Source organism: Mastomys coucha, unplaced genomic scaffold (assembly GCF_008632895.1).
Source record: "Mastomys coucha isolate ucsf_1 unplaced genomic scaffold, UCSF_Mcou_1 pScaffold21, whole genome shotgun sequence".
Classification (NCBI taxonomy): Eukaryota; Metazoa; Chordata; class Mammalia; order Rodentia; family Muridae; genus Mastomys; species Mastomys coucha.
Genome location: NW_022196904.1, coordinates 88,137,429 through 88,153,922, shown reverse-complemented (window position 1 = coordinate 88,153,922; position 16,494 = coordinate 88,137,429). Strand labels below are relative to the sequence as shown.

The 16,494-nt window shown below is 46.3% G+C and overlaps 1 protein-coding gene and 1 long non-coding RNA gene across 2 annotated transcripts in view; one reads left to right on the top strand and one right to left on the bottom strand.

Moving 5' to 3' along the window:
* Map6 (microtubule associated protein 6) overlaps positions 1–10,488 on the bottom strand; it is a 76,317-nt gene extending 65,829 nt beyond the window's left edge. The window contains exon 1 of the mRNA XM_031387486.1: positions 8,695–10,488. Within this exon, the coding sequence (XP_031243346.1) occupies positions 8,695–9,848 (1,154 nt within the window). The 5' untranslated portion in view covers positions 9,849–10,488. The remainder of the gene's footprint in view (positions 1–8,694) is intronic.
* LOC116102619 lies at positions 6,776–7,913 on the top strand. Its single transcript, XR_004123242.1, has 2 exons — positions 6,776–7,062; positions 7,777–7,913. It is a non-coding gene; the product is annotated as an uncharacterized LOC116102619 (long non-coding RNA).
* Positions 10,489–16,494: the final 6,006 nt, after the last annotated feature.

Below are 16,494 nucleotides of genomic sequence, written 5' to 3'. Positions count from 1 at the left end.
ACCACCAGCACCACCACCACCACCACCTCCACCTCCACTACCACCACCACCTCCACCACCCAGAGTACCCCTATTCTAACCACCGCTGGTATCCCTGTTTGTTTTTTAACTTTGTATAAAAGGGGACATGCAGTAAATGAAGGTGTACTTACTTTCTTTCACTTGCCATTGTGTCTTTCTCATCGCTATGTAGCAGCATGGTTCCCAGTTGGGAATAAATTCCTGTCCCAACAGGATTATTTTATGGGGATACTTTTATTGCTACAACTCAGGGCAGAGAAGGGTAGGAAATGCCACTGGCATGATGTGGGTAGAGGCTGTGAGTAGAAGCCAGGGAACAAAGTATACAAAACCAAGTGTACAAAGCAGCCCTTCATAAAAAGCAACTGAGCAGTTGAAAATATCTAAATGTCTCTGTGTCACAGAAAATGTCACAGAATATCTCTGTGCACCCATCTCCTAAGCAGCCATAACAAACTGCTAGGATGGAATGGTCAGAAAAATACACAAAGCTGGGCCTGGTAGCAGGAATCTGGAATCCCAGCCACTTGGGATGCTGAGATGGGAGGGGGATCACAAGTCAAGGCCTTCTTCAGTGACTTTCAGGCCAATTGGGGTAACTTAGTCAGACCTGTTCTAGAAGAAAAGAGACTTGATGATGTAGCTCAAAGGTAGAGCGCTTACCTAGCATGCACGAGACTCTAGATGCATCCTAAGGAGAGAGAAGGAGGGAGAGAGGGAGAGAAGGAGGAAGAGAGAACAGAGGACCCATACAAACTTATTAGGAAGTTGTGCTGTTCAGTCGTCTGTACTGGGTCTCACTGGGACTGTGCAGAGTGGAACACATTTCCTTGACCCTGGTGGTCTCGGACTTATCCCTTCAGTCCATCCTTCCCAACGGCTGGCCGAGTCACCTTTCCTAAAACCTCCCACCTGATTCTGACTTTTCCTTTGTTTATAGGATAAGGAACTGGTCCGAGTCTGTGAGTCCCTCCTTGACAACTGCCCATATCTCTGCAAGTACTTTTCCTCAGATGGACCCCTTCCCCACTTAGTGTCCACTTAGGGGCAAGCCTTAGCATACCGGTCACATTCTCTACTGAGCACTTTCTGGATAGCATTCCAGCAGGGTGGGATGAACTCGTTTCTCTGTGCCCTGTCCCACCCTGCACCAGTAACTGCTCAGCACTTGTGCTTGGGCTCACACGAGCTCTTGCAAGCAAAGGGCCGCTTCATCATCCAAGAATTTAGTTCAGAGCCTGAACTAACACACAAGCAATGAAACCAAGTTGAAATCACACATGTTAATGTAACCTGGGAAGAGGAGTCCCAAATGGAGGGAAAGACCAACATATACAAAGTCTGTGCTTTTAATGGTCTGGGAACCTAAGGACACACAAGGCCTGACAGCTCACAGGGGCCATCCCAGAAGTGACAGTTCTATCCTGCAGGGCTTGTAGAGTGATGTAAGGCTTCTAGGCTTCTAACAGGCACACAGAAGGCCCTCAATAGCTTCTCAGGGAATATCTTGAGATCTTTTGGTTTGCAGGTTCAGGCCCATCCTGATATTTACCCCATTTGTCAGAGGATACAACCTGTGATGCCAACGCTGTTGGAGGGATGGCCTTTTAATCCTAATGGACATTTGTTGAATTGTTTCCATGTTGTGTCTGGAACACTGAGTGATTCTTTATACCCAGCTTGACTGTTTTTTGTTTGTTTTTAGTGTGTGTCTGAGTGATTCTCTAGAATTACCTGTGCAGGTTCTCTTTTCTAGAAAGTCTTGGTATTGCACCCCTGAGACTGACATGTACAAGACAGACTAATGATGTAATTAACCCCAACAAAACCAACCTTTTAGAAAGAGAGAAGGCACAAATTAATGCCAGGTGTGAAAAACACAGCTACAGGCAAATAGATATATTTAAAATTTCACAAGAATGCTATTACCAAGTTTATGTCCATAACACTTGAAATTAAAAACCAGAAAACGTCAGTATCAATTGCTGAAACTAGCTCAAGAAGAAATAAAAAAAACCCCAAATAAATAACTCACAATGAAGATGTCTAAATGGTAGTAAAATATATTCATGAAAAAGACCAGCAGGTGTACAGGAGAATTTTATCAGATAGTCAGGGGACAGCCCCTCCTACACAACTTGGTCCAAACAATTTAAAAGTAGGGACGTCTATTCATCTAAATTTATAATCTCAACTCCAATATTATTTGATCACAATGTGGAAAAATTGAAAATAGCAGACCAATTTCACTTATAAATACACATGTCAATATTTTAAGTTACAAACAGCAAGCCAAGTTCAGCATAATAAAAATATTTCTTTTATCTAAGCAAGGATTACCTCAGGACAAAAAATATGGCTTAGCATCAGGAAGAACTATCAACATTAAAAAGTAAAACCAAATATCAGTTGATAAAGAAAGATTACCCAATAGGATCTAACAGCCACCCACATTTTTTAAAATCTCTGAGCAAAGTAGGAGAATGAGAAGTTTCCTAACCTGTTCCCTGGAAATCAGAGCAGACTTCATCCTTATAGATAAATTGTTAGAAGCAGTTCAGTGTCCCCAGTCAGACATCTGTTATCACGGACCACTCAAAACAACACTGAGTACACTAATCAATGCAAAACACAACACAAACAAGACACGGACTTTGGAAGCATGGCAACAGATTACTACTTGTTAGAAATACACACCCATCCCCTCGACAGAGCTGATTACAGTGTAGTAAGGCTCCCAAACACAAGTTTAACTTAGAAAAATAAATCTATTGGAGCAATAATAGATTAGTGAGTGTAGCAAATATGTTCCTCCCAAGAGGAGCAATAATTAAAGGATAGTACAAGATAAGAGAATATGAGTGTGTGGTATTAGCTCAGGCTAATGAAATGGAACCAGGGATCCAGAAATGATACCCAAGTGTATGTGACGCTTATGTGCTGGAAGAGGCATCGTCTATTCATCGTCTAAAAAGGAAATGGACAATGACACCTGCAAGGGGAGAAGGGAAAGTTGTTTTTTCAGGTTAATTTATTTCTATTTGTCTGTGTGTGTGTGTGTGTGTGTGTGTGTGAATATGTGTGTAAGTAACCTGGATGAATTACACATGCTTATGTGTTGTCTAACATGGGTGCTGGGATCTTGAGTCTCTGCAAGAACAGCAATTTCTCCTAATTGCTGAGCCATCTCTCCAGCCCTGGGGGATCCCTAATGCATTCTACATACGAAGACAAAAATCCAATGAATTTGCTACAGACTAAACTGTAAAAAATAATAATAAAAGCCCTGTATGTATGATTATATATCCACATAAGATCTTATGGTGGGAAACTATGTAAGTGAAAGATGTAGCAGACTTGAACAAAAAGCGTGTTTAACGTGTCTGCACATGGGCACTCTACTCATCCCTTAAAAACCAACAGTGGTGCTTTGACAAAGAAAGCCTTCAGCCTTACTTAGCAACAAGAATAGATTTTGGGGTTCCAATTTAAACTTGACAAATAGGATCTGAGGACATGGCCTGAGAGTTCTCCTTCACATCTTGAGGCTCTTCCACATCTTGAGGTTTGAGAACCCTGAGTACAGAATCGCCAAGAATTTAGAATGTTCAGATGTCCTGGCTATATACCCTGGATGCACTGCATCAGAACTTCTGGGTGGGCATCTATACATCAGCATTTTAAAAAAAAAAGTATGTGCAACCATTGTGTGTGTATACACATCTGAACACATGTGCACATGCATGTGGAGACCAGAGGTTGGTAGCAGGGAGCTTCCTTGGTCATGCTCCACCTAACGTTTTGGCATAAGATCTCTCACTGAACCTAGAACTCACTCAGCTAGGCTAACTGGCTGCTAAGCTCCACGGATGTCACTGTTTGCTCCAGAGCTGAAGTGACAGATGCATTCTACCCCACCTGACATTTTATGTGAGTTCTGGGGACATGGGCTCAGGCTCTCATGCTTGCACAGTTATCACGTAACTAACTGAGCCATCTCTCCAGGCCCTGCATTAGCATTTTTAGAGATTATACTATGCAGAGAGGTTGAGGCACTTGCCTTACGTGACAACTTGTATGCAGAGAGGCCTGTGGACCTCACTGCCTTTCCCCAAGTGAGCATTTCCTTTCGGAGTAATGTGGCAGAATTCGGGCTTTATTCTAAAGAAGACATGACCCCCTTCCTTACGTAGGATTAAAGCTCTCTCATTGGTCCCCCCCAGCACCTTGGTTGACATAAAGCAGGACTCGGTGGTCATTTTATGCTGTTAAGTTCAACCACACGAAATTGAAGGAAATTTATCAATATGGAAGTGAATAAATTTTTTCACTAAGCCCTAAAAGCCCCATATGATCCAACAATTCCAAGACAGAATTAAGCTGTGAAATATACAAACACAACAAAACAAAGCCCTTCATCTGAGCACTCAGGAGCTGGGAAGACGTGGGCAAGCATATCCAACGTATAAGCAAAGACAAAAGAGTTCACATAGTACACTGTGACTAGAAAGGAAGGAATTGTTCAGAAAGGCAGGACCGAGGAAGGTGCTGAAGGCTCAGCATCTGAGGTTGTCTTGAGATATTGCTAGGACTTGGGCAGAAGAAAATTAGGGAAGTATGCAGTTGCTGCATAGGGCATAAACCAAGCCAGAACCACCTTCTCTAACCCTCACGCAAGGCTGGAAGGCAGACACCAAAGGTTCTTTTTCTTTCTGGCTTCCTGCTATTGTGTTCATCTTTCAAGTATTTTCCTCTGGTTTACTAACCTCACCTCCCAGAGCCTCTGCTGATACATCCTGGAAGAGGTTGTCATTAGCATGGCTGTAGGGAGCACCTGGGGCCACATTCATCCCAGTTAGCTGACAGCCAGGGCAATGGGGTTGACTGGGAGGGGAATTTTAATGTCTTCCTTACTACTCATCTATCTCCTAATTGAGGGTGCCAGGTCGAATGTCACAAATGACTTCACAATAAAATCTACCTTTAAGACACGGTTCTTGATTTTATAGTATTATCTATGTCAAAAGAATATATTAAAATTTTTATCAACCTCATGATTATGAATAATGGCAAAGATACACCCAGATACCATTTACACCTGCTGATCAGGACAATTTCTCAAAAACAGAGCATCCCTGGGCAGCTGATCCTATTCACTGACTGCACATTAGCACATATATAATTCTGCATACAGAATGTGCACTCTATCACAGACCAGTACATGGTGATGATGGATCACATGTCCTCTTCTCTCACATCACCGCCAGGTGATGGATGTCACTTGTAAAGCCCAGGAGAGGGACCAGCCGCCATGGCATAAACACACCATGACTTATGGAAAGTGGCAGAAGAGAAGGTCATATAAGTCAAATTGCCATTGACATGGAGCCTAATTTGGTTTCTATGGTGACATCAGGCCTCTACAATTGGCATGGGACAAATTTAAATTAAAGAGTTATCCAGAATCATAGTAAGGAAAAGAATGTCAGACAATAGGGGAGAGAAAAAGCCTCCCCTAAACAAAAACAAAAAACAATGTTCCAGATAGGTCTATACATCCCAGACATTTTTTAAATCTGCACTATATTTGTGTTAATTTATAGACTATATTACTTCTTCACAGATACTTTCACACAAAGTCCATTTCGCTGGAATTGATTAATGTTTCTTATGGAACAACAGCAACAAAGTACGTTTCACAACAAATTTGTCATAAATTCAAATTGTTCATTAAAGAAATATCTGCTTTTTTAGAAAGACATATTTTCTTAATGTTTCAAAATACAGCAAAAGGGCATGGATGGGCACAAAGTCAAATAGATGTATTTTACAGAAAATGTGATTTAAAAAGAATTGAAGTGTTCAAAGATTGTTCATAATAAGTTGATGGACTCCTGACAGCAGATAAAAATGATCAGTCTTACTGGCTTCAGGAGCATCCTGTCTCTTACACAAGTCTAACCAGCCGCTGTTTGTGTAATCAGAACTGTGAAGGAGAGCATGTATGCTATCTATCACAGGGAAGGCTTTTGTTGCAGGGAAGGTTGCTATATGGAACAATGACAGACCAGCATTTGGAGTGAGTCGTCACATCTGAGGGGAGTGTTCATTTTCAAGTTGTCTGACCCAGCTTCCACAAATAGAACAACTCCAGCCAGCTTAGAAACATAAACTGAGCAGGATCACTCAAGGCGGTGTGGAAGCCTTGGCCCTCTGAATCCAACTGACATGATCTCTGTGAAGGTGAGAAGGGGCAGGTCCTGCTGATGGCTGGTAAGGTTCCACCCGCCAGGGTGTGGCAGAGTGGAAATGGAACATGAAAGGGACAGCGGGAATCCAAGGCCAGGGTCCCCACCAACCCCTCAGGTAAAGAGCTAGGATTTGTGAACAGAAATACCATGGCAGAACCAGAAACTCACATGCATCTTGGCTTGTGGGTGTTGAATGCCCCTTTGTGTTTGTTTCCAACTCTCCTTTGATCCTCCATTGCTAGTATAAACATTATTATAAGAACCCTACTTCCCTGTGGCTGTCCAAGGAAAAGGAGCTTCATCCTTGTTCACCCAAAGTTTTGAAAGGAAGTGATATACTACTGCTGCAAGGTCAGTCTGGTTGTGATACCAGTTAACCCAGAGAGAGATACCTAGAAGTAGAATGCAGAAGAATGGAATTCTGAGGCAGAGCTCTGATTTTGCCTTAACAATAGAGTCTCTATTTATGCCAGTCTTCTAGCTTCATGTGAGGAGTGCTTGCTATGTCTATTAGAGAGGCCACATACAGGGTTAGCAGAAGACACTAACTCTGTAGCCTTTCCTTCCACACTTAGGAGAAGGGCACCTGACTGTGGCACTGAATGAAGACCTCAGGAGCCACACCTGTACAAGGCTAGCTCCATCATTATCATCTGCTTCCTCAGTAGCCAAGCCTGGTGCTGCTACAAGTTCAAGTCAACCAGGATCTATTAGCTAGCTGATGCTGGTTGGAACATAGAGGAAGGCCTGAAGGCTAAATATTCAGAGACGTGCGTTGGATGGGTACGAGGTAAGAAAGCAGGCCAGAAGGGCCAAGGCTGCATGCAGCACAGGGAGAATTGTAGAAAGGGGGGTGTGGGGGTGAAGATGGGGTATGTCTCCATGCTTGAAAGCATTCATTTACAAGGAATGTGAATGTGCCAGAGAATAAGGAACACATTAATGGTTGTCCTCTGAGAGGCTCCACCCAGCAGCTGACTCAGACAGATACAGACACCCACAGCCAAAGAGTGGATGGAGCTAGGGGAATCTTATGGAAGAATAGGGGGAAGGATTGTGGGCCCCAAAGGAGATAGGAACTCCACTGGAAGATCAACAAGGTCAACTAACCTGGACCCTTAGGGGCTCTCAGAGACTGAATCAGAAACCAAAGAGCAAACACAGGCTGGACCTAGGCCTCCCTGCACATACACAGCAAATTTGCAGCTGGGTCTTCATGTGGGTCCCAAACAACTGGAATGGGGGATACCCCATAAAGCTGTTGCCTGTTCGTGGAAGATGTTCTTCTAGCTGGGCTGACTTGTCTGGCCTCAGTGGGAGAGGAATAGCCTAGCCCTGCAGAAACTTGATGTATCAGGGTGGGGAGATACTCAGGGGGAGGCCCCACCTGCTCAGAGAAGAAGGGGAGGGGCATGGGAGGATTGTAGGGGGTGTCACAGGAGGGGGCAGTGAGCAGGATGTAGAGCGAATAAGTAGAATAAATAAACAAATATTTTTTAAAAAGGAAAAAAGAAGCACATCTGAACACAAAGGAAGAAAGAAGCTGTCTCCACAGAGAAGAGGGCCGGGGACATCTAGGAAGCACAATCGAGGATAAAGTGGCATCACATAGGAGAGAATGATGGAAACAAAAACTACATCTCAGGCATGGCCAGTCTTGAGTCACCTCTTTCGATCTTCCCATCGGCTAGAGCCATGTTTGGCATTTAGTCTATCCTATTTTGAGGATCGACTAAACATTTAACATCTCAGCTTAAATCAGTCCTAAGTTGACTATTATTGATTCCAGCTTACAGATAAGAACGTGAGGCCCAAAAGAAGCTCACCCAATGTGTCAAATCTACTGAGGAAGCAGAAGGGGAATGACTTCAAAGTACTACTGGTTGAAGAGCCAGTTGTATGGAGCATGTAGGGAAATCTAGAAAAGGGTGTGGCGCTTGAGTGTCGGCCAGGAACTGGGAGCGGAATCGAATGGGAAGAGACCAAGAGAAAGAAAGGATCTGAGGAGGAGAAAGGGTCTTAAGGAAAGAAGTGAGAAGTGAATGGGAGTTGGTGGAGCCAGCTAGGGGGCGAGATCCAGGCTAAGACAGCAGGTGAACAAATGGGACAGGAGGAAACTGACAGGGTCTCTGTGGGGCAGGCAGGGTGCTGAGCTAGGCAGTCAAGAGGAGAATGTGGCTTAGAGCTGGCAAAATAAATAAGCTGGGAAGACCAGTGTGGAAACTGTTAAGGGCTTTCCGACAGGGCGGGGCAGTGAAGTCTGGGTTGAAAGGATTCTGGAATGTGGCTGGAGAGGGCGTGGTCTGGCCCTGGAGAAGCAGCTGAATGTGAAGCTTTCGGTGGTGGTGGTGGGGGGGGTGTAAATGGGTGGTCCACGCAAGGGGATGAAGGTGACCAGCATCACCTGCTGCCCCTGTCTCACCTGTAGGAGCTGCTTACTGTACTCGTCACCTCCTCCCGGATTTGCCTGTTGAGAGCATCTGCCACTGCGCGCCCCTTGCCTCCTTCGGGCCCTGTGCCTTGGGCATGGGCAGCGGGTGTCTGCTCGTGCCCCTCGGAGCGACGCACCATCCAGGCCGGCCCCGCCTTCCTCCTCGTGTCGCGCTCATCTGCACCGGATGCCTTTCCAGCTGCAGGGCCGCCCTCCTGGGTCTGGGACTGGGCGGGTGGCAGCGGCGTCTCTTCATGCCCTTCCGTGCGAGTCACCATCCACGCGGGTCCCGCCTTCCTGCGTGTGTCGCGCTGGTCTGCACCGGACGCCTTTCCAGCTGCAGGACCACCCTCCTGGGTCTGAGACTGGGCCGGGGGCAGAGGCTTCTCCTCGTGCCCTTCGGTGCGAGTCACCATCCATGCTGGCCCTGCCTTCCTGCGTGTGTCGCGCTGGTCTGCACCGGACGCCTTTCCCGCCGCCGGCACCCCGGCTCCTCCAGCACCCTCCGGGTCCCGGGCATCAGCAGAAAGTTGCATGGGCCCGCGCTCTTGGCTCGGAGGCCGACGCTTGGGCACCCCGAGAACGGGCGGGGAAGGCTGCGAAGTCGCAGGGATTTGCACCGGCTTGGGAATCCAGGGATGGTCCCCGCGGCGGGGCAGCGGCCAGGCGCGGAAGTCCTTCTGGTACTGGGTCTCGCGCTCGAAGGGCGCGTCGGACGGCTGGTACTCGCTGCGCGGCCGGCAGCTGGGCTCGGGCCGCTGCACCTTCCAGGCGCGGTAGTCCTGTCGCATCACCGAGTCCGCGGGGCCTGAGCCGGAAGTGGAGCCCGAGGCCGCGCCCAAGCCCAGCCCGCTCCGGCCGGGGGCGGCTGCAGTCTCGCGGTCGCCGCTGGGCCCGGGCGCCGGCCCTGTTGCCCGGGCAACTGCATCCGACTCTCCCTGGGCTGGCTGCGTCTCTATGGCGACAGCACGCGAGGGGGGCGCTAACGCGGGCTGCAGAGGGGCTGGCGGCTGCGGAGGGGCGCCAGGATGGTCGGTGGCCTCCGAGTACTTGGTGAAAACCAGCGGCACCGCAATGTCCGCCTTGTCCAGCTGGTTCCAGAAGCGGGCGATGCAGCAGGCCCTTGTGATGCACGGCCACGCCATGTTAGCCGCAAAGCCTTTTTGTGGTCCTAAATCAAACCTCCAACCTCCCTTTAACCCCAACCCTGACCCGCCAATGTGGTTCCCACCGCTTCCTCCCCTTAGAAGCCCTTTGCCTCGTCCTTCTCCCTCAGAGAGCGCCTGGGGACGAGGTACCGCTGAGATAAAGTCCGAAAAGTCCCTCGATTACCGGCAGCAAACGTCTGCTGCAAAGGACCTGCTGAGGGGAGTGAAGAATAGGAGCGAGGCTCGGTGTCCCCAGAGTCCAGGCCTAGGGCGTCTGGGCGCGCTCTCTCTGCGACTGCGGTGTCTAGCAGACTCGGGTCGAGCAAGAAGATGCTTGGCAGAGTCTGTGGGCTTAAGCCATGGCGCAGCGAGAGGGCTGGGCAGGATCCGCAGGCAGGCTTCTATCTCCTTTCCGTCTGGTTCAGCCGCCCGCCTAGCGAGGCTTGACAGCGGTCACCTCCAACCCAGACAGAGCAGAGAGCAAAACGGCCTCCGCCGTATCTATACCCCCGTTGATGCAGCAGCCGCTGCCGCCGCCGTCGTCTTCTGCTGCAAAGAGGCGGCCCCACCCTTTTTTGCGGCTCAGCAAGGGAGGTGGGGTGATCAAGAAAAGATGCTGAGAGTATGCGCGCTGCAGAAAAAAAAAAAAATCACCTGCTGTCGTCAGGGCGCGCTGCTGAGAGGTTGCCCTCTCCCTGTCCCCTCCTCCCTTCTTTCTGGCAGCTCCTCCCTCCTCTGTTCCCAGGCAACAGCAGAACTGGGTCCTTGATAGGTTCAAGTCCCAAGCTCCTGAGGACTTGCTGTCCTTGAGTTGCTAGCTTCACGTCCTAGAACCGAGTCTCCTCTTGCGTAAAATAGCCCCAATCAATGAATATTAATTTTTAAGCATAAGACCGCCCCACATCCATGAAATATCTGTTCCAAACTACATGTTTTAGCTTCTTTTAAAAATCTCTTTTACTTTTAATTATGTGCTTTTGTGTGGGTATATGCACATGGGCGCTGGTGCTTGCTGAGGCCAGAGGGCCAGAGGTTCCAGATTTCCCTGATGCTGTACCGGCAATTATGAGCTCCCATCCCCATGTGAATGCTGGGACCCGGACTTGGGTCCTCTGGAACACAAATACAAGTTTTTAATCACTCAGCTATCTCTTCAGACCCTAAATAGATACTTTTAAAGGGGGAGCTGCTGTTAATTGGTCAGCCACCAGACTGTACTTCACGCTCAGTGTTGCTGGCTCTTGACCTAAGCCTATATATACAGGGTTTCCCAGAGTGTATGAGATTGGAAGAGGCCGGCCCAGCGGTACTCTGTCTGTTCCACCTTTAAGCAACTGGGAAGTAGTAAGTCTAGTCTCCCAGAGAAAAACTGGTTCTTCCCCAGCCCAGATGCTACACTAGGGGAAAGGAAGAAAAAGGAAGATTCTGGAAAGGGGCCTAAGGGAGGAGGTAAGCGGTTGGATGAGAGACAGCTCCCCAGGAAAAGACAAGACCTTCCTTGAGGGGATTCTCTGTTGTGTTCCTGCCGCCTTTTCCACTTTGGAGGTGAACAGATTTTGGAGTCTAATGGACCTGGTTTGGCTTTGATATTCTCTTTGTGACTTGGGTTGTCTCTGGGCTGCAGTCCCCTCGGGAGGGATGGTAGAGCCCATAGATGTGGTTTCATGAGGAAGCACCCAGAGCAGAAGACTGATGTCTATATTCAGAGATTCAGATCCTGGCTTCTGTACTTTCGGTTGTAAGGTACAGACAAATCGTGGCAACCTGTGAGCCTTAATTTTGTCTCTGAGCAAGGGTATCTATTCTGAACTTGCAAAGTTATTCTGAAAACTGAAATGACACAATTCACTAGAAATATTAGCTGCAGCTCCTGGCATATGGAAGTGGCTTCTTCAGCAGGAACTGTTAATATTCAGAAAACCTATAAAGTCCCACAAGCAGAGCCTCCCAGATAAGCCACTGGGAAGCCTGCTTCTTGGAGATCTCTTGCTACTTCATGGGCGTGGGGAGGGGGAATTCATTTTCTAAAAGTCCTTATTGTTTGTGTACTTTTAATTAAATTAATTTATTTGTGGCATGTATATGTCTAAGGGAGGATGCTGGATATTCTACTCTAGCGTTCTCTGCCTTTTCTCCTTGAGACAAGGTTTCTCACTGAATCAGAAGCTAGGCTTGCTGGCCAGCAAGCACCTGCAGTTCTCCCCCTCACAGTGCTGAGGTCCCAGGTGCTCAGCTGACCACACCCTGGTTTATGCTTCACTGTGCAGAATTTGAACTCCGGTGCTCATGCTTACATAGCAAGGGAACTGCATTAGGAGTCCATAATTCTGTAAGGGAAGAGTGCATTATTGTAAGGTGAATATGCCTTCCTGGGGTGGACCTCTCCTTAGTCTCCTGACCTGTTTCAATGGATTAACCCTTAAGGAGGAGACAAGGTCGTGCTGCCACCTTTCTGGTAGATTCCATCCTTTCTGATACAGGCAAACTCAGTAAGTAGTGTTTCAGATTATCTCTGACTTAGGAATAAGCCCTAAGGATCCTTCATATCTTTCCATGGCTCGGTATCTCATTTCTTTTTTCTGTAATATTACCTTATATGGATGTTGCATAGTTTATTTATCCATTCATCTACTGAATGGCATGCTGGTTGCTTCAATTTGGGGGGGGAATTATAAATAAAGCTTCTAACTAAGTTTTTGTACTGACATAAACTTTGGAATCCTTTGGGTATTTATCAAGGAGCAGGATTGTGATCACATGGTCAAAGGATGGCTAGTTTTGTAGCAAAGCAAACTGTCCTCCACAATGGTTGTACCAGTTTTGAGTTCTCAGTAGTAACTAGTGAGAGCTCCTGTCTCTCCACCCCTTGCTGGTGTTTGGTGCTGTCTGTGTTTTGGTTACATTTTTTGTTGTTGTTGTTTAATTTGCGAGTCTCTAGCAACATACTACATTGAGCATTTTTTTTCTTATGCCACTTTGACCAGGTACAACTTTGTTGGTAAGGGATCTGTTCAAGGGATTGTCCTCCCACCTTTACATATGTGCATGTGATGGCATGTCCAGCCACATACATACACACTTATGATAGATAGACAGAGAGAGAGAGAGAGAGAGAGAGAGAGAGAGAGAGAGAGAGAGAAAGAAATCTGATATTTAGTAGGGTTTATGTTAGGAGCAAGCTCTGGTTTAATAGCCAGTAATATGTAGATATAATTCCACACACCACAGATTAATGTGGAAGATCATGAGTCATCTTAAAAGCATGATCATATTTGATACCCAACAATCAATTCTTAAAACATCCTGGAAGTTAGGCCTTCTCCAATATATCAAAAGTGCCCACTCTGCTTCATGCTTTATCGTGAAATGCTGGGTTTTCCTTCTGCAGCAGGGGATTATGGGACACAGTCACAGACTTCAGTGTTGAAGCTATAGAGTCCTTGGAGGACTTATAGGACTTCTGCTGTGGTTGCCATGAGATCGGAAGTATGGATGAAAGAAAGCAAGATAATGGCATCTTTGAATTCTGGGACCAGAATAAAATAATGTTAATATTTTAAGATCAAAAATATTTATTTGGAGTCCTAGAATTTCAAAGTTATGAAATAACAGAGTTCTAGAATCATAAAATAAATGAAAATTAGATCAAATATAAGAAGCTAAGAAGCTAGAAATCATGGACTCGCATATGTATGTTCTCTCTTTTCTCTCTTTTCTCTCTTTCTCTCCTTTCTCTTCTCTCTCTTTTTCCTCTCTCCTTTCTCTCTCCTCTCTCTTCCTGCTCTCTTTCTCTCTCTCCCTCTCTTCCTTTCCCTCTCTTTCTCTCTCACTCTCCCCCCCTTTCTCCCTCTCCACTGGTTGTTGCTAGAGGCTATCATAGACTAGATGTATGTGTCCACCAAACATCTATATTAAAACACTAACGAAAGGGGCTATCTTTAGGAGAAATACGGATGGAGTCATGAGGATGCCACCACATCCAACTTCAGACACATGCCATTATAAGAAGAGGAAGAGGCTGGAGTCACATGTTTCAGCATCTGCATAGCAGGAAATGGGTCCTCACCAGACACCACTTGTATCAGAGCTTTGATGTTGTACTTGCCAGGCCCTGGAACTGTGAGTAATGAGCACATGTTGATTCAGCTGGGGATCTATGTGTTCTGTCACAGAACCCAAACAGGCTAAGATACACAGTAAACATGTCTTCTTCTTGATGAACTGAAAGAAGAATCTCCTTTCCACAACATGAGGTCATTGCGAAGACATATTTTTAAAACAATTATAAAGTCCTCAGATTTCGAAGTGCTCTGTCATTCATTATCCAGTTCAAACATTACACTAAGCAAGATCACCTGTCACTCTGCAACTGGTTTGTTACCCAAGGGATTATCTTCTGTTAATTTTACCAACTGTTGGTGTCTCTTGCCCAGGACACTTACTATGATAATGTTTGTCAAACGATGAGTTCTCTGACTCCATTATTCTTTCTACACTTAGTAGGTGGCCTGTTTATTTATATACTGTCAGATTCATGAATATTTTTCTGGTGGTATTAACCCATACTTTCCCCTTTTATTTTGAGGCTTATATTGTCCAGATTTCCTAAGTGGGAATCCTTAGGGGTAGATCTGAGATATCCTTCAATAAAATGGCCCAGATACATCTTAAATTCTGTCCTAAACATACTCCTTGCCTGCCTTCCTCCAATGTTGCCAGCAGGTGGAAGGAGGCATAAATGCATGCTTGTGTGCATTTATTAAATAAACATGACTCTATAGTAAATGTGTGTTCATCATTTTCTTCTGAGTGATATCATCCCTTAAGAAGCTTTCTTAAGGCTAAGGAGATGGCTGAAGGGGTAAAGTGCTTGCTGGATCAAGATGGAGATTAGAATTCAGGCCCCTAGAACTTACATAAAAGTTGGCATAGCTGAGTGTGTCTCTTACCCCAGTACTGGGGGTGGAGACAGGTGAACTAAAAAATGTAAGAGTTACTTATTTCATGTGTATGAGTGTTTTGCCTGCATGTATGTACATGTATCATGGCTTCCCCTGGAACTGAAGTCACAAACGGTTGTGAGCCATCATATAGATACGAGGAACTAAGCCTGGGTTCTCTGTAAGAGCAGCAAGTGCTACTCTCCAATGATCCATCTCTTGAGCTATAACAAGTGGCTCTTTGAGGACCTGTCCCTTTCCTGATGTTCTCATAAGTTTTATATAGTTACTTTTTTTTTTCTGCCCTGGCTGTCCTGGAACTCACTATGTAGACCAAGCTGCCGCCAACTCACAGAAACCCTCCTGTGCTCTGCCTCCTAAGTGCTGAGATTAAAGACATTTAAAAAGAAAAAAGGAAAAGAAAGGAAAGGAAAAAGAAGGTGTGTGTGTGTGTGTGTGTGTGTGTGTGTGTATGGTGTGTGTGTGTGTGTGTGTGTGTGTGTGTGTGTGTGTGTGTGTACATGGATGCAGGAACACAGAGAGCCCAGCAGAGGGCATTAGTCTCCTGGAGCTAGCTTTACAGGTCCTTGTGAGCTGCCCAACATGGGGGCTGGGAACTGCTGGAGCCCACTGCAAAGGCAGTATGTGCTGTTAGCTCTGAACCATCTCTTTAGCCTCTCTCTTAAGTGACTCATTTCAGAATTTTCTGCTTTGCCTGTGATGTGAAGTCATATAGCAGAACCCCACCCTTGCCTAGAGGACCTGGCCCTGCTCCTGGGTTATTTCAGTTCATGCTGTGCTCTTTCCTTTCTAGACTTCCCTTAGAGCCAAAGGTAGACACGTGACATGGGGTTTTCCAATGAGGAATAAGTAGCAGACCCTGAGGCGTTTCTGAGAAAATATGGGCTTTCTGATTCAGGTATTTTTCCTCCCTCCCTCCTTTTCTCCTTCTCTTCTTCCCTCCCTCCTTCCCTCTGCCTTCTTCATTTGTGAAAACTGGACATGAACTAGAGACAGATCCCTGTTTGTCTGCATGAGGCAACAAGCTTGAGAACAGAAGTTGCAACTAAGGATTGTGGAGGTGCAAACAGGAGGAGCCTGCACCTGCTGGTGGGTGCACTGGCCTTCTGGGATTCTGCGTGCCTTTACTTTCTAGCCTTTTCTTCTTTTTTTCTGTTTTAGAATTTTTTTATGAGAAAAATAAACACATTTTTGGTAGGTCAGCTTCCTGTGGCTTGTAGCTGAGTACAAACCCTACTGGAGACAGCCATGGCTTTAAGTCCTTCATGTTTCTTTAAATGGCCTTTAAGCATATAGTGGCAGAAGCCTTTAATTGCAACACTCAGAAACCAGAGGCAGGCAGATCACTGTGAGTTCAAGGCCAGCTACATAGTGAGACTGTGTCAGAGAGAGAGAGACAGAGACAGAGAGACAGAGACAGAGAGACAGAGACAGAGTTTTCTTTGATCAGTAAGACTGTTCCTCCCTGACAGACAATGCCTCCTCTAGCATACAGTAAGTTTGTACTAATGAGGATCTCTCTAGAAACAGCACATTCTGCTTAATTGTCTGTTTTCTTATTCCTGGACAAACAATACAAAGATGGAGGGTCCTAAAGCCTCTTCTCCTCCTTCTCCTCCTGCTCCTCCTCCTTCCCCTGCTGCTCCTCCTCCTTCCCCTCCTGCTCCTCCTCCTTCCCCTCC